The following is a 24766-nucleotide window of genomic DNA, read 5'->3' as shown; positions in this document are numbered from 1 at the left end:
AACTAGTATGTGAGTGACTTTAACAGCAGTTATTTCATTATTCCACACAGTTTAAACTGAAGATCAGCAGATGCCAAGCAGTACCCTTCTACAATAGACTATTTAAATACCTTTTTTGACTTTGTAACTTAGTCATTTACTTTACCTTAGAATGACATTTTTTTGAGGGATGCTAACACACAGATTCAGGAAAAAGCTGAACTCAGGCATCAAACTCTGAAGGCACGTGACTCTGAAAGCACGGTATAAAGAACTGCAGAATGGCATAAGATGAGTACTATCACAATCTCATTCCATGAATGTGGAGTCAGTTCTGGAGTCATACTGCCTGTGCTCCTCCTCTCTGTTGTCTTCAGTTCTGTCTATAGGCTGGCAGAAGAGAAGCTTATTCATGTTTGTCCTTGAAGTGCTATGGGCTTGTACTTGAGAGATCAAACAGATAATGCCACTTCACCAAATGTAGGATTACAGAGAACAGGAAAAGAGATATTGTGAAGCAAGAGGCAAATAAGAGTGTGAGGAAGGACACTAAATAGAAGGAGCACTGTGGGGGGCAAATCAGAACAGCACAAAGAAGTACCAAAAATTTTGAGAGGGGAAAAGAACTGCATGCAGCAGTAAGTACTAACAGTAAGAAAAATTTCCCTGTATGCACCTCTAGAAAACAATTATCACATGTTTAAGTTCATTTTTCAAGTTCCGAACATAAATGAGCTGATATACCTGTTTACAGCTTTGAGGAGGGCAAAAAAAAAAGAATTTAAATAGAATCTTCCATGAAAATGAGGTTCAGCATGAAGTATAACTAAGAGTTAAGATTAGTGGATATTAAAGGAAAACGTGTTTCTCTTGGTCACATCATGTCTTTTTCTGGTTATTGATGATTGGCCCCTGCTCAGATGAGACAGTTTACAGTTACTTACCATCCATTTAACTTGGTTAAACCGTGGTGTTTTATTTATGCTATATAAAGTGTACATGTGTAAGTATGTTTCAGTTAGGGAATGAGAGATCACTGCAATGGGAATGTTTAGGAAAGTAATAAATCAGGCCAATTTTAAATAGCAGCTTAAATTTTAAAATTAAACTCTACTAAATTCTTTCATTAACACACTCTGTGCTAATGGTTAATTTTTACACATTATTAATCATTGTCAATACATATTCACTACATACATGAAATTTTTAGTCAATAATTCTAAATTAATTATTAGCCTACAGTATCACAGAGCTTATGCCATAAATGTAGCACTAGCGGCTAAGGTCTTTGATAGTCTTAGTTGGGGAAGTTAAGGTGATCAGGCGTGAAAGGTCTTTGACAAGGGATGTCAGAACAGAAGCGGGCTTCTCTTCTTCTTCCTTCCTTATTTTTTCTGTTATGGTTTGTGTTTCTATGCTTTTTAATACTCTTCCCTACCTCCCAAAGGAGGATTTCATTTGCTCCTGTTACTACTTATATTGATTTTGGTTTTGCCCGTCGCCCTTCTGGTGTGTTTGGCAGGATGTCCTGCCTATTGCCAGTCCCTTGTGCCTGTTGTTTTCTTTATTAATTTATATATTTTTGTATTTCTGTCTTGCAAATTCTGTTTGGACACTGTTTATATGTCTTCCCATGCCTCATAAGTGCCACTTCACAAGCATTTGTTTGCTCCTTTGGTGGTTACATTGTTCACATGCTAATGTAAAATAGCATATACATTGTGCTTATCTGTCATCAGTGTTACTAAATAACTGCACATTTTTTAACACTATTTTAACATAGTTCTATTTGGATTCAAGGCAAAGTACTGTTAATTATGTCCAGATTAATGCACTTACAGGTGCTGCAGGCCTCTGCTTTGGCTGCAGTGACCATAGAGAAGTCATGGAAAGACTGGTTGTAAATGCCCATTTATGGAAGCTGTTACTGGGATGCTTCTTCCTGACAGGAGAAGAGTGGGAGAAGGAAATCCATCACTTTCACTCTAGACATAACTGAGTATTCAAGGGAAAAAAGCTTAGTCCACTTTCTCATGAAGCTTTTTAGACTCTGCAAATATTTAGACTTGCTAATAGGATTTGGTGACTCACCTGACATGTCTAGCCTCCATATTTTACCATCACAGGAGCTAATTGTTGTTACAGGCAGACAGCTGCAGGAACAAACAGGAAAAGTGGGACCTAGCTTTGTCTAGTAATCTTGTAAATCAGTGTAAGTGTGCAGGTCATTCTTAAAATCAAAAACTATCTAATTCTATACTAAATATGTAGATGTATTTATCAGAGCTGCTCTTGTTCTAATTTCTCATCAGGGTTCTGAACTCTACTAAGGATCCTTTATCAAGTGATATATATATATATATATATATATATATATATATATAAAATATATCCTTTTGTATAGTGCAAGAGAAGGCTGTGCAAAGCTTGAAATCTTTAATGAAAGTTGTTACTCTTGAATTAAAATTCTTTTAACAAAAATAGCTGTAATGCAGACAGTTATTTTATGCAAGTAGGAGTGATGGATAAACTTACCATGAATTACTTAATCTTCCATAATATTCATTATAATTAGTGTATTTTTAAATAATACAGTATATTCATAAGTGCAGATCTTAGTTTTAACACATAACAACATATTTAACCACAGTGACAATAGCCTGTATAATTATCCATGTGATTAGGTTTATTTGTGTCCATAGTTGAATCAAATGCTACTTCATTAAAGCAACTTCTCTAAAATGCTTGCCTTCCTTCATATCTCTCTTTTTCTTACTTTACCATGCCAAATATCATAAAACAAGCAGAAAAGCAGACAAAGGATTTGTTTCAGGAAGCTTTCTTCTTACTGCCATGACTAACTTCAGAAGCATTGTCCAACAAATATTTGAGCACTTAAAGGTTGTAACATGTCTTATTGCATATCTTTATACAGAGGAAATTAATTCTTATTCAGCACCTTAAACAAAAAAGAAAATCATTATTGTGGTGAATGGCGCAGAGTCAAGTTGGAGGCCTGTAGCTAGCGCTGTCCGCCAGGGGTCAGTCCTGGGTCCAGTCTTCTTCAATATATTCATCAATGACCTGGAGGAAGGGACAGAGTGCACCTTCAGCAAGTTTGCTGATGATACTAGACTAGGAGGAGTGGCTGATACACCAGGGGGCTGTGCTCCCATTCAGAGGAACCTGGACAGGCTGGAGAGCTGGGCGGAGAGGAACCTCCTGAAGTTCAACAAAGGCAAGTGCAGGGTCCTGCACCTAGGGAAGAATAACCCCATGCCCCAGTACAGGCTGGGGGCTGACCAGTTGGACAGCAGCTCTGCCGAGAAGGACCTGGGAGTGCTGGTGGACAACAAGTTAACCATAAGCCAGCAGTGTGCCCTGGTGGCCAAGAAGGCCAATGGTCTCCTGGGGTGCATGAGGCAGAGTGTTGCCAGCAGGTGGAGGGAGGTGATCCTGCCCCTCTCCTCAGCCCTGGGGAGGCCTCCCCTGGAGTACTGTGTCCAGTTCTGGGCTCCCCAGTACAAGAGAGACATGGCACTACTGGAGAGTCCAGTGGAGGGCTACGAAGATGATGAGGGGACAGGAGCATCTTTCCTATGAAGAAAGGCTGCAAGAGCTGGGCCTGTTTAGCCTGGAGAAGAGAAGACTGAGAGGCGATCTTATCCATGTGTACCAGTATCTGAAGGGGGAGTGTCGAGAGGATGGGGCCAGTCTCTTCTCCGTGGTGCCCAGTGACAGGACAAGAGGCAACGGGCACAAACTGAACCACAGGAAGTTCCACCTAAACCTGAGAAAAAACTTCTTCACTGTGAGGGTGACAGAGCACCGGCACAGGTTGCCCAGAGAGGTGGTGGAGTCTCCTTCGCTGGAGATATTCAAAACCCGTCTGGATGTGACCCTGGGCAATATGCTCTAGAGGTCCCTGCTTGATCAGGGGGGTTGGACTAGATGATCTCCAGAGGTCCCTTCCAACCTAAATGATTCTGTGATTCTGTGATTATTGACCACAGTCAATCAATTTTAACTTGTAAATGCTGCCAGAGCTTATATCATATGTGCTATACTGTATATGAATCACTTTCTCTGAAATGCTGAATTTTCAGAGGAACCAAGCATGTTTCTGCATGCTTGGATGTCATATATAACAGTTGTACATTTCATTATAATGAAAGAAGAACGGAGAATATTATTTAACTGAGTAACTAGTTTTGTTGATTTAAGGAATAATACATGTTATACTAATTAAATACCTGATTGCATTCAGCTGTTCTAGTGATGGCTCAAGCCATGATAGCAAGCTGAAAATAGATTATTACATATCTTACTGGTGCCTCGGAGATGCACTGTTTTTAACTAAAATAAAAATTACAGTTATCTTCCTGCTAAGGTCTGTTGTAAGAGTTGTTTCAGCCTCTTTGCTGCCTGGAAACAAAACAGAGCCTCTGTGTAAGTGGCAGTCAGGAATATCCTGCATCCTGAAGTTATCTCAAGTTCTGTCTGCTTCAGCTGAGTAGCAATTTGTCATTAATATTTCATCTCTACAGTATTTCATGCTGATTTTGAAGCTATATTGCCCTTTTAGCTCTTCTTTCTTGAATAAATTATTTACTGTGGCTGATTTTGCAGGCAGGGAAGGACTAGGAGCAAATGAAAGTGCATATTCCTTAGCACTGTTACCTCTTATTAGTGTATGTACACACACACACAAAATACTTAAAATCAGAGACTTCTTATTCTGAGCTGCATTCCTGTATGCATGCTCATGTTCTATTCCTTAACACAAGAGAGAGATACATGGTATAACTAGGTAAGATGGTTCAGTGCGTCCAATTGCTCTGTCATCTGCATAAGCATTTTATTGAGCCTCTTTGAGCAGCTCACCTGACTTTCACACCTTTGTGTTGCCCCAGGTGAGCTCGATATATAGTATGAATCTCCATGTCTAATTCTTTCCTTGCTATACCCAGTTATGAGGAGCCAGGATTTTAGAAATCAGATGTAGAATATTAGTAGTTTCCTATTGTTCCCTTAATAGTGAGGAATAAGGTAATAAGCCTAACTCTTCCAGGTTTTCCCTTAGAACATGAACTTTTGCTGACATTGCTCCTTGTCTTTGTGAATCAAGATTGTTTTTTGCCTTTTTGCCATTAAGTTCTGTAACATCATCCAAATGTCACGCAGGGTGCAAATGGCTTCAGGATGGTCTTCCAGTAGGGAGTGCTTCTCTTCCATTTCCAGTTTGCTCAGTTTGGCAACAGGCCTTTTGGCAGACCAGGAACCATTAACTTCATTTCAGACTTATTCCATCAAGAGTTGTGCAAGATAAGACAGCAAAGCTGTTTCATAGCCTGGAACACTGATGTGATCTATCTGTTCTGTAAAACACCAGAAAAGGTGTATCCTGCCATGAAAACAACATGGTCTTTTAAGCCATGTACTAGGATGTAAATACATTGACGCATATAATAATCTCATGTGCCGCGTGGAAAATAGAGTTTTTATTCCCCAGTGAGTCATACACCAGCTACGTTTTCTCTTTAGTGGTAGTAGGACCTACTCAGTATCTGGGAAATGTCATTTCTTCTTCAGAGTTTCTGTGAATTCTGTTCTCATGAATCAGAAAGCTTTCACTTCTAAAGCCTAAGGGCAAATGATATTTGGTCTTCAGAATAGAAAAGTTTGTGTATTTTACACAGGAGCTTTGGGTCACAAGAAACGCAAGCTGGACTTTCCTCTAACTCATCAGGAATCATCAGATTGAAGTGCAGAAGGATAACACTTTTTAATACACTACATAAACAAGACAGTGTTAGATTCTCTTACTTCTTTTTGAATGCTGTTATCAAGGCTAGTGCGTATAATAATACTTGCTTAGCAGCTGCATTTCTTACAGGAGCTGTCACCGTTTTTGTGGATGACGTAAGGCACTCCAAATGAGATCTGCATGAGATTCAAAATAACGTTTACATAATCTTTTCTTTTAAAAAAAAAAAAAAAAAAAAAAAGCTTTGATTCTCCAAAGACTATCTTCTTTGATCTCAATCTTTGCCTGTGTTAAGAACATTTGATAGTCTCATATCCCCTCAGACTTCTGAGGGGATTGAGAGCATTTAGATCAAAGAGTTATAGATCCTGTAGGCATAGAATCTGAACTCAATGCAAACCTTCATCATTTGCCAGCCATTTAGGTCTATTATTAATAGGTTTTTTTTTCCTTCATTTTCAGATGAAAATAGCTTTTATTGGAAGTTATTATCTTTGTTGGTGGGGAGGGGATGATTCCAACCCTTATAAGCCAACTGTAAGAGACAGCATGAAGATCTGCTTCAAACTACCTAAGACAGAGACACTAGTTGGAGTTGTGGTATACTTTCCAGGATCCCAGGTTATGCTACTAGAGAGCATATCAATTCCACACAATAGGATAGGGAGCTATTTCCAGGCTTTGGTTAGAGTAGTGTTATTGCTGATGATTCCAGCAGAGGAACTGCTTTGGTTGAGTGATTCTACAGTATCTGTTTTTCTAGAAATGCTGAGTTTCACTTCCAGATAATCCCTTCAGGCTGGAGCTCCTCCTTAGGGTTATGCTTAGTGTAAATGTGCATATGGACAAAATCAAAGGGCTATGGAAAATTACTTGACAGTAGCTAGAGAGTCTTTGAGATATTTAGTCCATGTATGCACTCTTTCTTCTGCTTTAGAATGCTTACCTGCCGGCCCTGGGCGTTCGGGATTCAGAGGGCGAAAGAAACTGGTGGCCTGAGATATCCCCGTCCTTTTATATGCACAAAGGGCTGGGGTGTGGGGGGTAGCACGGTATATACATGCATATACATTGATAAGGCTAAAAGTCTCCAGTTTCGAACATCTGGTCTGACATTATGTTGTGAATATTTGTAGCCAAGGCATCTGGAAGGAACTGTTTTCTGCAAAGAATTCTTCCTTTCCTCTAAGCATGCATTTATATCTACTTACAAACGTACTTTTATTTTAGGAAAGGAATGCCAGGAATTAAAACTAGGGTTAAGGATGAATTAATAAAATGTATTTTTAAAAACAAACTAGAACTCGGAGGATAAAGCCATTGAGGCAATAAATCATTGACAATCATGATCCTAGGAGTTTTATAGCTGTCAAGATATGACTTGTCATGGCAAGAAGATAATTACAGCATTGGGAACTTCTGTCAAACCTTAAAGATTGGAAAAATATAAACAACTATTTTTAGCTACTTATCTATGTTAATGTGCCCCTTATCTAGATTGCTCCAAGTAATCTTCTAGATCCTAATAATTTTACATTGTATGTTTTATGTACTAATTTTATGTTGGCTTGATATTGTAACTTTGTGCTTGGTTAACAGTTGTTCTCTTCTCTGATTTTGAAATGTGTGAAGATTTGGAATAAATTTTATTTTACTTTTTGAGTTCTTAGGGCCTTGCTTAATGTTTCCTCATTAAGATTTCCATATTGCTGTGTGCTTCATTGTCAATCGTTCTCTGGGATCTGAAGCAAGGAAAGCGGTTAAGAACACGTTAACGGTAGTATTCTACTAGGAGCTGAAGCGCACGAGCCAGTAATTCTGATGTTCTAACATATTCCATTTAAAACCAGAGATACAAAAACAAAGCAGGTCTTGAAGTGCCTTGTTGTAGACTTTTGATTTTCTCCCACATTATTTTAGCCATGTTTCCCTCAACCTATTCAAGGAAGTACATAGAACTTGCAAGATAATAAAGCTTAAACAAAAGGAGGGAAACAATTTGACTTTCATTGCGCTTAAAAAAAGAAGCAGCATCTTGCATATAATTCACAATCATTTTAAGGTTATGAAGTGACTGTGGTTGTGGTAATAAAAACAGTCACCTATATCTGATTATAATAATATATTTATTTTAATATCAAAATAAAGTAACATTTTAGTAGTAAACCATATTAACAGAAGATAAAGGTTCATTAATCTTCTTCTACAGTACTATAGTTCTTTAATACAACTCAGTGGAATATATTTATAGCTTATTCTTTTGTATATTATGTTAAACCGATGTAAATTGGGTGTTATGCCTTTCTCTACAGTGCCTACTCAACAGAGTTTTCTGTAGAAGATGCAAGTCTTGTAGAGATATCTGTGGGAATGAAAAGGAGATACCTTCCATTTGCATTAGCACCATTGGTTATGGTAGAAATGCTCAGTGCCATTGCTGCAGTAATCTTTACTACTTTTGCAACTTCATCAAATTTTGAATTCCATGGCATATATCCAAGTTTTACTTTTAAGTGGGATGACTAAGTATGACTTAAAGAACATTATGAACCTGTAGTTTTCCTTTAGAATTAAGTTTTTTTCTGATTCTTCAGTGTCTTCTCCATTTTAGAATATATCAGATTTCTGGTATTATAACAGAAAGAGCCTGTGTTTTTTTTCGCTACTGTGGATAAATCAAGTCTAACTCCTTAAACCAATCTCATTCCATAATTTTGATGATCAGAATCAGGCTCAGTTACCTATTAGCAGATGCCAAATACAGAAAACAGAACGTTTAGTTTCTCCTGTGTTATTACATTTTTGCTAAATTATTATTAGTATTTTAGTTACATGTTTAAATATCTGATGGTTAACTTATGTGTGTAAAATCGGGCTTATAATTGGCTCACTGCAAATAATATTTTATTGTTGTTGCTGAAATGGAAAATATTCATTTGAGTTGAATGCAGCAACAAATTTATATATCTTGGGTGGTACTAAGGAAATGAGGGACTAGATTCGTAAAAGAGGAAGACAAAAATTAGCGCCCAGTTTGTCCATTAGCCGTGCAACTGGGACATTGGAAGACCTAACATAATTTTCTCTGCATTTAACAAGTTTTTTGTCCACATCTCTTCCTTCTCAGAAGGAAACCTTAACTTCCTCCCTGAATTTATTGCCTCAGGTTGCTGTTTATCCCGTTTACCCCAAAACCTCCCCCTAAAGTCAGAGATTCAAAGTAAGTTGATACCTTTCTTTAATAAGATAATTGACTTATTGACAAAGGAAGTGTGTTAGATTTCTATAACCAGAAATCAGTAACATGTTCAATGACTTGGAAAGTTAGCGAAAATTATTAATTATTCTAGGGAAGGAGGAGGAAACTGTCTTGGTTGAAGGAAGTTACAAAGAGTCTTTTCAGGATCAGTGAACCTTTAATGTATATGATATAGAACACCTCCAAGCGGTATGCATTGTGTAGTTCCAAACAATACAATTTTTTTAGAAAATATGTTCCCAAGTGATGGAAAATATAGATTAAATTCCCTTGTCTAAATCAATTTACATTTACTGTTCCTTAGAGCATGTGTATCATCGTGTAATTCTGAGGTACCTGAGATTCTAGGTAGATCATCTTTTTTTGAAGAAACGGTAGATCCTTTGTTTGAACAAAAAAATACCTAAATATCCATTTGAATGAATGAGCAGCTGAAGTGAAGTGCATTCTCTCCCATCCTGGTTTGGCCCTTAACTGGATATTGGATAAAAAGGGAGGCTCTTTCATTCTCCTTTCTGGCAGTTTTGTAAGGCTAGAGAAGAATTTTTTTTCCTTCTAGCAAAACTATTTGGCAAGTTGAAGCCATGTTCATAGTGTCGTTATAATTGAAATCACATTTTCTAGCCAATAAACTATTTACTGAATACTTAATTATGAACTTCTGTATTTCAAACTTAGGTTCATATTGGCCAGAAGTCACTGCCAGGGGATGATGTTTCAGTGGCATTATAAAATTAGATTTCAGTAATTCCTAATACAACAGCGTTTATATTAGAAGAAGATCTGCAGTTAGTACTATTTTATAAATCCCAATATAGAAGCTAAAAGTTTAAATTTAGCATTTCACTTACAAGGATGAAACTCTAGGGTCATAATATGCTAAGAATTTTTCATTGCTGAAAATGTTATATTGATTCGAATACTAAGTAGGAGATTCTTCTCTTCTGTCTCTCAGGAGCATCTCACTTCTCTTGAGAGATCCCAAAATTATCTTTCCAGTTGAGGAATTCTGTTCAGTCTGCTCATGCTCTTTTGCTCTCTTACAACTGCCTCATTGTCTGCTGCTATCTGGTAGTTTACACTAATGAATGTTTTTGACAGTTTATTTGTGGTTGTCATAGCTAGTAACATTTCACATGTTTTATTGTTTTAGCTACGCTGAAGGAACTCATATCCCAGACTATGGTGCGCTGGTCCCAGGAAGATCAGATTCAAGATCCAGAATTAGTCCGGATTATGTACACCCTTCTTCGTAGGCAATATGACAGCATTGGTGAACTACTGCAAGCTCTGAGGAAGGCATACACTATTAGTGCTGTCTCTGTGGAGGATACCATCAATCTGCTTGCAGCACTGGGACAGATTCGTTCACTTCTCAGTGTTAGAATGGGAAAAGAGGAGGAATTGCTAATGATTAACGGATTAGGGTATGGGATTAACCTTTTTTTTAAGTTTGAGTAAAGTTTTGTGTTACGTTAGTAAAACCTTTCATTTTAGAGCATTAATGAAAATTACTGTACCAAAATGCATTCATCGTCTAGTAATTTCATTCCAATTTCTCAGAGATGCATACCTTTTCCATAGAAATTTCCAAGAGGGCTCCAGTCTTTCCCTCCACCAATATCAAATGTGTCAGTAAAAGTTTCTGTGAACTCGGAACCTTCTGAGCTAAAGGAACTGAGCTCCTTTTCACTGTAGTTAAGCCTAATGAAAGTTTTTGAGTTGTTTGCTGAAGCTTCATCAAATATGCATGTTTTAGCAGCTTTGTAGAAAATGGATGACTTAAGTCTGTATTGGTGTCAACATTACACCTTTCACAAACTTAAAGCTCACTTTGTTTTTTCATGTGTAAGTGAATAGACTTGCTCGTATCTTTGGAATAGTGAGGTTGTACAAGGAGTTAGGTAGAGTCACTGAAATTGTAATGTGATCAGAAATAATTCAAACTAGACAATATTTAGTATGTCGTATAAGTGGTAACTTAAGTATTTGAACACAGAATACTGCTGCTTATATCCTTCATAGCATTAGGATTTTAAGAGATTGTCCTTATGTAATCCCTGTTGGTATGAGAATATTTTTCTTCTTTGTCTCTGCTATGAAATTACTTTTGTTAAGCAGCTGTATTTTGGTGCAGGCCTATATATCTATTGCTCCTCTTATGTGAATAGTTGCAGGATCAGGCCATTTACTGTTAGAGGTAAAAAAAAATAAAAAAAATATTTCACAGCAAATGAATTACTTCTATTAAAATTGTATTTCTGAAAAGAGAGAAGATAAAATGATAGTTGTAAGGTTACCAGAGAACCATATTTGTTTGTCCTTCGTCAAGAACGTTGAGTAATTTCTCTCCTTTATAGCAATTGTAAGGAGCTTCATTCTTCCTTGTGCTTTAATGTAAAAATTGCATTGCTTTATGAATGACTAGTCTATGTGATTAAACTGAGCAATTTATAGTAACAACTAGTTAACTAGTATGTGACAGTATTAGTCAATTTGTCCCTGATGCAGAGCTAGTAAAGTTGCTGAGAATTCTGTGGCGATAAAGAGCAAGTTCTGTCTAAGCTGGGCCTGCCTGTAGCTCCCTTCCTAGAGGTAACAGATTCTGGATGAGTTTCTATTTCTGGTTTTCTACATTTCTTTAAAACAGGCATGATCTTTGTTCTTTGCTGGTCATTATTATCTGGTTGACCGACAATGTTAGAAATCTCTTGATTGCCTTGGGTATCCTATAGAACCAGGTAAATTGTGTTCTGGATTATGAAAACAGTACAGGGATTTCTAGAACCTATGAGAGGAGGTGAGCTAGAGTGAAAATGTTAAAATATTCCTATTTAAATGGACTATATGTGAATATTCTGCTAGAAGATCTTAATTTTGGAAATACTAATGAAATACCTTAAAGGGATAACCTTGAAAACTAAATATAATTATTCATTATCTTCTCCCTTACAAGTTGAGAAAATGGGGAGCTAAAGGATGTTTCTGCAGAGATTAGATTAGATTCTTCATCCCCTCTACTTCTACATCCCCTCTACTTCTACATCCCGTTCTCTAGTTACAACATACTGGAAAGTATTATTTTCCACTTAGAGCATAACAGAATATATTCTTTCTTCAAAGAGAACAGATAGGAAGAACAATTCAAAGATGACCAAAAGAAATGCCATTTTAAAATAATTGAAAATTTTGGATGCTTATTGTATGGAATTCAGGAAAGTCAGAGGAATGACAGCATATTCAAATGTGAAGCATTTAGGTGTCAGGCATTTCTGTATTATGCTGAAATCCCAGAATTTAAAATGTTACCTCTACGTTGCATGCGTATGTCTGAAATGTCTGATAATGTATCGTTGATTTAAATGAAAATGGTCTGTCTTTAAAATACATTGTTGCCTTTTCTTCCATTTAGGGATATAATGAACAACAAGGTGTTTTATCAGCATCCTAACTTAATGAGAGTCTTGGGCATGCATGAGACAGTTATGGATGTGATGGTAAATGTGCTTGGAGGAGATAAATCTCAGGTAATCTCACCATAATTTTATTTTTTTGCCAGTGTGTGCTAGGATGTTTGAGTAAGCGTTCAGAAAAAAATAGATCCCCTTTTTAATAGAGAGCTGTTGCTTCTCCAAATGGGATCTATGAAGTAGGAATTAATATTAAAAATTGAACATTATTATTACAGCAGTAGTAGGAGATGACCAGCATTATAGGACATGTGGTCAAAGTCGGACTTGATTTGACAAAGAAGGGGGGAGGTGAGGGGTTATAGGAATTGCCTTTGTCTTTTAATGGTACTTTACAAGATTTTGTTCTATTTTAAACTAAGCATATAGGTTAGGCTGCCTTCATAGGAGGTGTAACTCTGTTAGGAGAATATACCTATTCATCTTAAATGCAGTATTACTAACAATTAACTGTAAAATTAGTTAACTAATACTAACTTAATTTTGAAAGCTCTAATTCAAATATTTGAATTGATCTATAATTTTTTTGCAATTTTTTTTTGTTTTCTTTTCCATTTCTTTCCATAATGTTTGAATGTCTGTGTGTTAGTTTAAAGGCAGAGCAGTGTAAATATTTTGAGCAGCACACCTGGACATAGGCTAACTGAGGGAAATCAGAAATGAAGTGGAACTTGTCACTTGTCTTCTTTCTTCTCTAATTTTCCTTACTTATTCCTGATATTTTTATCCTATTGCTTTCCTCCCAAAAAAGAGGGATTTCCTCTGCTCCTGGTGCTGCTTACCTTGTTTTCTTTAGTCTTGCCATTCATCCTTCTTGTGTATTTGGGAGGTTGTTCTGTCTGTTGCGCTTGTGCTTATCTTGTCCTCTCTCTAGCAACTTTTTGTTACTTGAATGCCTTCTGTACTGCCCTTTCTTTGCGTCTTTGGTCACGCTGCTCATGTACTTCTGTAAAATTCTTACGCGTTGTGTCTGGCTATGTCATTACAGCCTTACAAAATGTTCATATACTGCTGTTAGTTAATGCTACCTTAGTATGCTTAACAGTTTGGTTCAAGGCAAGGTACTGTTAATTATATTGTGATTAATATATTTATAATTTATAGTTTTCACAAGCCTCTGTTTTGGTTACAACCTGCGTGTGTGGTCATAGGTGATTTAAAAAAAAAGAAATGAGAAAACACAGTGTCTTCTAATTCTGGTTAATAATGCTTTCCCAGAGATTTTTAGTAACGTGTATCTACAAAAATACGTCACAGAAGTTACCGTGATATCCTTCAGAAGGAATGCAGACCTAGAAAATGTCTTAGTAAATGAGTCTGTTATTACAGCTGTTAACTTTGATATGTCTGGCTACCCTAGAATGTCTCTTAAACCCTCTTTTGTGTCTCTACCTCCATAGAATGCAGGGGGAGAGTTAACTACTGCAGAGGGAATCCAAAATGTCGCCCGCTGATCTGGAATTAGCATAGGAGTAGAGGTCTTATCAAGAAGTACTGATAAGAAATAGGTTGTGTTTGGAATTTGATCTATTCCACAGTCCGGATGCATCTCTGATGTGTTATCAGAGATTTCAGAAACATGCATGCAATGCAGATGCCTCTGAGTGTGGAAGCTCACAAATACTCAGGATCCATAACCCATAAGCTTCTTAAGGAGACAGAGAACTACAGTCATTTTATGAAACAGCACAGACAGGTTTATTAACAAGGTTTTGCACACCATTAGCACAGACTTCAGGTTTGGCATCCTGCAGATTTTAAATAACACACTGCTGGATAGGGGACTGTAAAGACAGACAGGTGTTGCTCCGGAGTTCCAAACCCGAAGCTTCCCTCATAAGAACTACAGCCTTGCAAGGAGAGAAAATGCTGCTTTAAAAATCATTCTTTGTTTCATCTGCTGTCTGCTGGTCTTCTGCTGACATGCTTAACTTCAAATCTGATAGAGGTGTCCCACTTGAAAGGTGATTGACCCATGATCTAGCTACCAGGCTATAATGTACAAAAGGTACATGTTTATGCATGCTGGGGATCTTTCACTCTCCCAGTTAAGGTATTCTTCTGAATAAAATGGAACAGGATCAGAAACAGCATATCTTGGTCAGCTATGGGATTTATATTCTCATCTGAAATTCTCTGCATTTTTGTCCAATCACTCACTCACTCGAAGTTCAAGAACTGTGCTGGTATCAGGAACCAGAACACTACTTTTCCAGCTCTCAGCCAAGTTGGCTCACAACTGGCTTTTTAGCATCTTCCCTTCTGTTTGCTTTTTGCAGGCTGTGGACATTTCTTTCTGTGGTATAACTTCAAAAGAAGGAATGAGGAATGCTTCCATGCAACTTGGCTTCTAGTATAGGGGTTGGACATTTTCTTAGGTTGTGGCAATTTAAGCTTGATCTCCAGCTTGCTGTATAAGTTATCTTATCATGAGGCTGTACTGAGACATCTATTGAGAGTGTTACTGTCCACATTGCTCTGTGAAGGAACAGTGAAATGGTAAAAATTGTCTGATTAAAGAGAAAAAAAAATTCATATGAGGCTTCTTTCTGACTGTGGTACTAATAAATGAGTCAGCAACAGATGAGGAGATCTGCAGAATATGGTGTAGGATGCATCTCCCCACCTTAGCAGTATTTCTCTAATACCTGCTTACAAAACCACAGAAAGTTCATTAGTGAAATAGCTACCCCAGAAAATATTCAGGCAAGTTTCTGGCATCTCCATCACAGCTGGATTTGAATGGATATCTAATTGTTTTTGTAAAGACTATGCCTAGCTCTTATTATGATCTTGGAATCTTAATGTAATATTGCTGGTTTCTGCTGTTGGTTCATTTGCAAAGAATCCTGAGCAGCTCCCTGTTTGGCTCTTAAAATTGAATAATTTTGCTTTAAAACAGCACAGGAACCTCATAAAGCTCAACAAAGAACTGCAAAGTCCTGCACCTAGGGAGGAGTAACCCCATGCACCAGTACATGCTGGGGGCCAACCTGCTGGAAAGCAGCCTTGCAGAGAAGCACCTGAGGGTCCTGTGCCCTTGTAGCAAAGAAGGTCAAAGGTATCCTGGGTTGTACTGGGGAGAGTGTTGCTAACAGGTGGAGGAAAGTATCCTTCCCGCTACTCAGCCCTGGTGAGGTCACATCTGGAGCGCTGTGTCCGGTTCTGGGGTGCACAGTAGAAGAGATACGGAGCTACTGGAGCAAGTCCAGCGAAGGGCGACAAAGATGTTTAAGGGACAGAAGCATCTCTCATACGAGGAAAGGCTGAGAAAGCTGAGGCAGTTTAGACTGGAGGAGAGAGGGTTTGGGGGGGGGGAGGGGGAACTTATCAATGTGTATAAATACCTGAAGGAAGGATGTAAAGAAGGAACCTGGTTTTTTTTTCCAGTGGTGCCCAGCAGCAGAACAAGAGGCAATGGGCACAAACTGTAACTCAGGAAGTTATGTCTGAATCTAAGAAAAAACTTTTTTTTACTGTGAGGGTGGCAGACCACTGGAAGATGTTGCCCAGAGAGATTGTGTAGTCTCTGTCCCTGGATATATTCAAAAGCCATCTGGACAGGGACCTGGGGCAGCATGTTGTAGGTGACTGCTTGAGCAGTAGGGTTGGACTAGATGATCTCCAGAGGACCCTTCCAACCTCAACCATTCTGTGGTTCTGTGAAAATAATTTTTTAGTGGTTGAAAATTTTCAAGTGGTATTTTTGAATAGATTTCTTTCAATAATGAGGAATTTGTAAAATTAAGATATTTTGACAATTTGGCAGTTATTATGATTTTCTTAAAAATCAGGTAATACATCTTGCTTAGTTAATACCCTTGGTGCAGAAGCTGTTTTTCATTCATTTTCATCTATCTTACTTTTAAGAGCAGAAATCATGTATAATGCTACTTGTATGTAATGGCTTGTTGATAAATGAGCCACATATGTTACACAGAAAACCTGTACTAAAGGAAAACTAGAGTTAAACCAAGTCCTCACAAATTAGGAAATGTACCTGAAGTCTTTAACAGATATTGCACATCATGTACATTTTAAGTATGTAATCATCTATATTTTTTTCCACAAGACTATTTTCTCGTGAAGTGAAAAGGCTGCACTTCCTCTCAGAATGAATTAGACTGGTGGTGTAAAGAAGGCAACGCTTATTATACAAATTAAAAGGTCTGGTGCAAAGGAGGCTGGATGGCATAGGAAAAAACAAAACCGCACAAAATCTTATGGTTAAAACACTCAGATAACACCTTGGATATTTAGAATTTATTCCTACTTATGCCTAAAGGGTCCTAGTCAGCTTAGTTCAGGAAGAATTTTCCTTGGTGGTCATTAATTTTCTCCTCAATTTTGTGAGTATCCTTAAGATGCAGATCTGCAACTGAACTGGGCACTCGAATGTATAAAGTCCTATAGAAAGGTAAATTTAACAAGTCAGGTTGGAGAAACCTTAAAAGAAGCATCAAAAATCTGTCCCATGATTTTTGATCTTGTTCTCACAAGCTCCTTTCAGTGAAATGTGAGAACAACATAACTTTGTCATCTCAGAAGATGTTATTAGTAAATGCAGCTTGTGAAATATTCTTTCAGGAATGCTACAGATGAAAACATTTCGTTTTCAGAGGAGAAATTCTTTGCACATAATGTGCAGCAAGTAAGGTTTAAAAAAAAAAAGCTTTGAGCAGTTAAGATAAAACAAAATATTAACATGCATTAGCAGGCCTATGCATTGCCTGATGTAGAAGTCCTGTAAAAACCCTTTATCTGAAGGCCATAGATTGTTATTGTAACATATATGGGAAGATCAGCTAAGGTTCTTGGATATCCTTGATTCTGCTATGACCTAATATTTTGGTGACTGAGCTTGTTACCATAACATTGCTAGTATAACGTTTTTGTATAACCACATTTCCTAGTCTGCAGATCTCCTAAATTGAGAGTTACTTCTCAATGCAGATATTTTTCTCCCATATAAGTTCCTTGTAGCGCTCTCCACAAGAATTTTTCAACTTTTTAAACCTAATGGCCTAATGACCTTAAGAGGGAAAAAAGATGAAAGGAAGTACAAGCCCTTTCTTAAAGTAGGGGCAAAGCAACTATGTCAGCTGCTTATTGCCTTGGTAACTTCATTATACCTTCCCTGTTAGGCCAGCAGGAAGAAGAATCTGAACAGATTGGTAATTAACATATTTTGCTGCTTTGTCAACTTTCTTCAGCAGATCGCTTTTCCTAAGATGGTGGCAAGCTGTTGTCGATTCCTGTGCTACTTCTGTCGAATTAGCCGTCAAAACCAAAAAGCTATGTTTGAGCATCTTAGTTACTTACTGGAGAACAGCAGCGTTGGGCTGGGTATGTTATGTACTTGTAACAGCTAAAACCAAGTCCAGGAAGAACTGGGATGTTACAGGTCGGTTGTCTAATTTGTATAGCAAGTTGAAGCGTGTCATTTGGGAAGACCTTTCTGAAGCTTAAACTGCTTTGCGGATTCACCTTTAATTCACGATTTTTCCATTTGCCTCCCATTACTGTATTTCTGTGAATTATAATAGACAAAAGGTACTCTCAATCTATATGTTTAAAAACCTTGACAGATTTAGAATCAAATCCATACTGTTTGACATTTTTCCCATTCAATATAATTGTGTTTGGAAATCTAAATTAACTCTTTATGGTGCTGGCCTGTTTCATCTGAGAGCCAAACATGAGAGTAAGACTATGCATTGCATATTGAGGTTTTTTTAGTTTTGTTCTGTTTTCCCCAAAGTTAAGCCCTCTGATGTGATTTCATACCCCTCCTTCAGAACCTCATAACTTTGATTTTTCAATGTGTGTGCCTTGCATTGTGTAGCTCAAGAAAAATTATCTTGGACAGGGAGACAGCTAAATCGATAATGTACAGCAAGGCAAGTCAGCATGTGATTTCACATGCTTTAGCTGTTCATGGTAACTATTCCAATGGTCACATATACCTGTATTAAACATGGAAAATGGGCTAAGAATGAGAAAAAGAAAAAGAGGAGACTTGAAACAGGTTATTTTTGCTGAATATGGGCATATTCTAAAATCTTGATTTGATGTTTTAGGAGGATTGTATGACTTCTTAGGATCGCATAGTTAAAATATTGCTCTGCTAAAGACAGTCGTGCAGTATTTTTTTAATTTGCTATGTTATTGATATTGATTTCTTTATCTGCATTTAAAAACAGCGTATTTGTTTATAGCTATGGTAGAAAGTCAGGAAAGAATCTGCCCATTAATTTCATTACTATTCAAAACAGTTAAGCATGTTCCTGACTGAAAAAAAGCTATAAAACATGCTATTAACATGAGAGTAGGATCTAGATTCCAGTGTGACTGCTGCCCTCTGCTGCACGACCTTGATTACTGCAAACTAAATCAAATCACGGTATATTAACATTCTTCTGCAGCATTTCCTTCAATGAGAGGTTCAACGCCGTTAGATGTTGCAGCAGCCTCTGTAATGGACAACAATGAGCTCGCACTGGCATTAGAGGAGCCAGACCTCGAAAAGGCAAGTTATCACTCTGACCTACTTTTTTTAAATACTGTACTTGTACTACTAGGGAAAAGGGCAAATTTGGCCATAATAATTTGGAGATTTGTGTGAGTAATTAATACAAATATTTTCCAACTGTGAGGCAACAAATTCTCACTTATCTTTCAGTAGCAAAGGGTAGGTGGATAATGTTGCTGAGTTGCCTTAGTTATAGATGTTAAAGTGAAGCCAGCTATTAATGACAATTAACTATTCCAATACCATATTCTTTTTATCCGTTAGTAATGTTGCCAATTGAAAAGGTAAGATAAACGAAGAAATACTTGATTAGCTAGGCTTTAAATAACTGAACTAATTTTATCTCATTTAGTGTCCATTTAAATATTGGAATTTTAAAATCGTTGATTTTGTTTCTACTTGGAGCCTGCTAGAAAAAGAGAACCTGAGAACAGAGAATACAGAGAAAATAAATAATTAAAAAAACCTATTTTCTCTGTGTAGGTCAGCTTTTGCTGTGAAAGAGAGCTTTGTAGAATTTAGGATACTCTGCACAGTAGTTCATGTTTTTGTTACGGAAAAAAATCACATTTTTTCTTTTTAATTCCAGATTTTGCAGTGCAATGAACTCAAAGTTAGTTTGTGAGGTTTTCAGAAAACCTTTAACTATACGATGTATCATTATGATCTCACAGTAGTACAAGATGTGATGCACAATCTGTGTTGTGTAGCAATATCCCCATTGCGTTTTTCCAAAACAGGGTAATTAACATGCTTTTTTTTAAGACTCTAGTATTAGGACTACTTGTAGTGGTCTGGGAGAAGCATCAACTTTTTTCTTCTTCCTGTGTCAGAGAGCAGTAAGGGCCAGCTGCTTTGCAAGGGAACCTCACTAGTAAGGAGCCAGTATGTAGAGAGGCAAGTCAGGGTTAAACACTGTCCAGTGATCAGCCAGCAAGCCTGTAGTAATGAGGCAGGTCCGAGGTCGAGCTGGGAATCCAAGGGTCAGGGAAGCGGGCACGGTCAGAACCGCAGAGGTCCCAGACTGGGCGCAGACCCAGCTACTACACAGCTGCAATGGAGCACAGGCAGCAGCCAGCAGTAAAGCATCAGCTTTTCCCAAGCGCAGCAAGGGTCAGGCCCTTGCTTCCAGCTTTCTTCACAACAGTGCTTATCAGTGAAGGAGCTGACCTTGGACCCAGCCAGTTAAACTCTTTAACTTAGCTAACTAAAATCCTGGAAGGGGGATGCACTCCAAGCCCTAACGCTCTGATTCTTGTTGACTTTGGACTTCTCTGGTAGGGATTTGTGCTCTGTTTTTTAGCTGTGTCCGCTTTATAAGTCTATTCTAAGATGTTAATATGGAATAAAAATATTGGAAAAAAGGAAGAAAGTAAAAGGGAATAGAATCAGGATAGTACTTGGAAGGGGGCTCATTTTTTTTAAACGTAGGAGTGAGAAGACACTATGAATGCTCCTGTGCATTGAAAATTGACTTCTCAGTCTAGGGTAAATATATACGTTTTGATGGAGAAGGAAAAGATAGCATAAAAGGTAGACCAAAGCATGTGATTTATTTAAGGAAAGTTTCCCTATCGTGGGTTTCTCAAATATTACGTCTTTGGAAATAGTTGCTCTAGGTATGTGCTGTCTCAGGGTCAGATTGATTAAGGAGTATTTTCCCTGCTGTTGCTTTTCACTTACTGGGAATCACAGCAAATGAGAGCAAGAAGTTTTCCTGTCTTCTGCATGTTTTCACTATTGATACCAAGTAGAAAGGACAAGAAAAAAGGCATAAAACAGAAGCAAGGCTTGTCAAGAAACATTGTTGGGGGAGGAGCAAGTTAAGGTGAAGAAAGGAAGCAGATCTTGTGGCCTGAGAAATGTGGAAAAAGGGAAACGTGAAGGTAGGAGTAGGAGTGGGAGGAGGTAGAAGCAGTGGGTAAGTGGATATGTAAAATGACATGAAAATTGTCTTTCCCAGGAGGGGAAACAGAATAAGGGATGGAGAGTGGGTGCAAAGTCAGAGGACAAAAGTAGGAAAGAGAAGGGATATGTGCTAGCCCAAGAAGAATACAGGAGAATAGTTTAGCACCTAAATGACAGTTTAGCACAGGGAAACCCCCTGGGAAGTAGAGGGAACCCTATATTGGGAGTAGAACCTGAGGGGGTGTAGGATAATAACTGCAGTATGCTGTCAGCAAGACAAAAGCTGGGAAATGGACACAAATGAGCAGATGGTGGAGATAGCAAGGAGAAGACAAGGACAGGAATATGAACTGGAGGGATGTGAGAGCACAGGAATATACAAGTATAGGTAAAAGCAGCATTGAGAACAATTGCCAATTTTATATCATCTGCACAGCTGCTGCTGACGCACTCTATCCCATCATTAATAAAGATGTTAAAGCAGTATTGGCCCCAGTATCAACCCCTGGGGTACACCACTTATGACTGGAATGCCATCAGTGACTGTCTTGTGTATTGGAAAGTTCTGCTGTGAAGAACGGATTCTATCCCAGCCTCTGCCACAGAGTTTTCAAGTAGTGTTGGGCAATTCACTTGAACTGAGTTTCACTGCTGACCATTAACTGTTCCTCATTTATGGCCTGTCGGGCGTTGAATACTTGGAACCATACCTAAACAAGTGCTGAATGCCCAAAGAGTAACAGATATCAGCTGGATCATATACAATATTTTATGCTGAAAAATCAGGCTGTATGTGTCTTAAATTTGACTTTCCAAACATATCAGTCATTTTGGCTATAATAATGTAATGTATTTATTTTGGTAAGGTAATAATTTTATCCAGTGCAGCATGTGGATGTTACTCAGTAACTTAATCTATGTACTGAATCAGAAGAAAAAAGTAGTACTGTATAGGTATTAGTTCACTGAATGTAATATATCCATATCCTACTCGCAGAATGATACGGGGTCTCTACGTGATTAAAATCTCTACACTGATACATGTATTGAAGTAAATTAAAGACACAGACGATTTAACTTCTGAGTCTTTGCTGTTGTGAATTTGATTTCTTTTTACTGTGTGTGTGAAATTGAAGATTACAGTAGAAAGATATTAGTCCCATGGCCTGATGGCATAATGTGGTAAAGTAAATAGATTAAAATTTTAGTTTTGATGGTAGTGTTACAAAATCTGAAAAGAGATGGAGAAGAGATCTGCTCTTTCTGTTTTCTTTCATTCTCGGTCTCTGTTTTAGTACATATTAGAACTTAATTGCTATATTGTGTCAAATCATAATCTGGTATCTTGTTTCTAGTAGTGTTCACTAATGGATGCTTGGAAAAGAGTTTTCTTTGACTATATCATCTCAAGGAAGATGAAAGTAATCAGTAATCTTGATGGATAGGTTCTGTGGGCTGCATTTTGAAGGTTGAAATAGATGCTCAGAATTATCGGATCTGTCCTTAAGAACAGAATTGTTCTCCACATTGAAACATGAAGAGTTGTGAATTTTTATTACTTGTTTCTGCATACCTCCAAAATATTGATAATATATTTTTTTACAGTTAGGTGAGAGCTAATTATTCTGAATACTGTCTTGGGCACCAGAATGAAGGATCAAAGATTAATCAGTTATTAAAAGGGAAAACCATGATACGTATGATTTGTGTCTCTACAAAACAGAGATTTACATAAATGTTTATCACAAATTCTCATAGATTTTTTTTAAGCTCAGGCGTGTTCCCTGCAATCTTTCCACATACCTGAGAGATTTCTGCATTATCACTCTTGTCTGGAAGAGCTTTTTTTCATGTCTTCCCACCACATCAGCAGCTTCGAAGCCAGTCTTTGAAGCCTATCTGTATGTATACGCTGCAGATCTTGAACAACTAGTGTACTAGTCGAGTGAATCAGAGGTTGTTAGTGCACGGGAATGCTTTTTGTGCGTTAGCTAATTTTGTCTGTTTCATCATGACAGGAGATATTAAATTTAATAATACATTTACTCAGCATCAGCCTGTATTTCGACTTTTGAAGGCAATTTTGAAGGCAATTTATATACTCTGTCATCAGGAGTATAAATCTTCTGCTTGGATTCTTAACTAGTTTTTATCTGTGGGCACTATCTAATGACTACAAATCATCTCACGGATGGAGAAATTTCTATATGGTGATTAAACAGAATAAGATATCTCCCCTTTTCTACCCATTCTTGTCTCCCTCCCATTACAAGAAGTGAAAATACACATCTCTCTACAGGTTCATGAATGGTCTTATGTTAAAATATATTTAAGTACTAAAATCATGTTGTTCATATGTTGTCAGGGTTGTATTTTAAATAAAATCCAAAATTGCATATGTTTATGCAGTTAGGTGCATATTTTCTTTTAAGTGATTGAGAAATTATTCTGTTCATGTTTCAGAAATTCTCAGTTTACTATAATTAATGAAATTCATCATCTTTTCTCAAAGATTCGTCTTGTTTATACGTGCTCTTCTTGATAAGAAATGATGGGTTAGGAATTTGTTTCACCAAAAATTCTAACCTTTCTGGCTCTACAGACTTTTAAAAGCGTTCACTGATATTACTTAATCTTCTGAATAATTTAATTATTTGTAGATCTGTTAAGTTTCATGTTAGATCTTTTCATGATTTTTTTTATGTTTTAGGTAGTTACTAAAATTGTGATGTTATGGACTTGCAATGTTTCTGTAATTCATGCTTGTGGTAGGATTCATTTTCATCTTGACAGTTTAATTGGAATTGCATTAGCTAGACTTCTGATACAACATAAATTTTACTTTTGTAGAAAGTTAAGGCATTTGTGGCAATTAATGTCATTTTGAAGTATTGCATTTTTAAATACTGTTTATGTACTACAAAAAAGATCTGAATTCATAGTTTTTATTCTTCTACTTTTCACATTCCAAATTAAGATTTTTTATTTTGTTGTATTGTTGTGTCATCATATAATTAGGTATCTTTAAAAATAAAAAGGGCTAAGCTTTTTTCATTATCATCCAAAGCAAGAACTAGAAAATAAGATGGATACAATGTTGAGCTATATTGGTAGTTTCTCAGATGAAACACCTGGTATATAAAAAGCCTTATTATTTAAAAAAAAAAATCTTGGTGTTAATTTTGTTTCATACATTGGTAGTATTTTTACAAATGTCATTCACATTCTAATGCAAAAAACAAATGTTTAATACAATGATTGCTTATATATTGTAGGTTGTTACCTACCTGGCGGGTTGTGGCCTGCAGAGTTGTCCAGTATTGCTAGCTAAAGGGTATCCAGACATTGGATGGAATCCTATCGAGGGTGAACGTTACCTGTCATTCTTAAGATTTGCAGTTTTTGTTAACAGTAAGTTTAATTTCTTGGCATCCAGTTTCCTTAAGATGATTTTTCTATCCATAACATTGTGTTAGTGGATGAAGAGAATTTAATACGCACTATTCTCATTACCAGTACGGGATTGTTAGTTGTTTTGTTTTGCTGAATGCAATTTTCTGAAAGAATGAATACATTTGAAACAGCAGCCCATCAAAGACTATGGCTCATGATTAGCACAGATTGTCCAAGAATGGAAATTTGATTTCTTCTAGTGATGGTCTTACTTGTCAAGATGAAATGTTTTGGTTTTCTAGTTGCTTTTATGCAGGAGCCATTCCAAAAGCTACCGCCATGTTATTTTAAGTCTAGTAGAGAGTAGTCTTTGCCATAAAAGGCAAATTAACCTTCTAAAGTGAATTTTTTAGATTGAGTTTAATAAAACTTTGGCAAGATGAGTCTACACTGTCATT

General features: G+C 37.2%; 1 protein-coding gene across 1 annotated transcript in view; it reads left to right on the top strand.

The window, feature by feature from the left end:
- The window catches only part of RYR3 (ryanodine receptor 3), a 256319-nt gene that overhangs the window by 132434 nt on the left and 99119 nt on the right, over positions 1 to 24766 (top strand). The window contains exons 39-43 of the mRNA XM_068946291.1: positions 10159 to 10432; positions 12418 to 12532; positions 17689 to 17821; positions 18901 to 19004; positions 24191 to 24326. Coding sequence (XP_068802392.1) covers positions 10159 to 10432; positions 12418 to 12532; positions 17689 to 17821; positions 18901 to 19004; positions 24191 to 24326 — 762 coding nt within the window. The remainder of the gene's footprint in view (positions 1 to 10158; positions 10433 to 12417; positions 12533 to 17688; positions 17822 to 18900; positions 19005 to 24190; positions 24327 to 24766) is intronic.

The sequence above is a fragment of the Struthio camelus genome, chromosome 5, assembly GCF_040807025.1.
Source record: "Struthio camelus isolate bStrCam1 chromosome 5, bStrCam1.hap1, whole genome shotgun sequence".
Taxonomy (NCBI): domain Eukaryota; kingdom Metazoa; phylum Chordata; class Aves; order Struthioniformes; family Struthionidae; genus Struthio; species Struthio camelus.
This window is presented reverse-complemented; position numbering and strand designations above follow the sequence as displayed.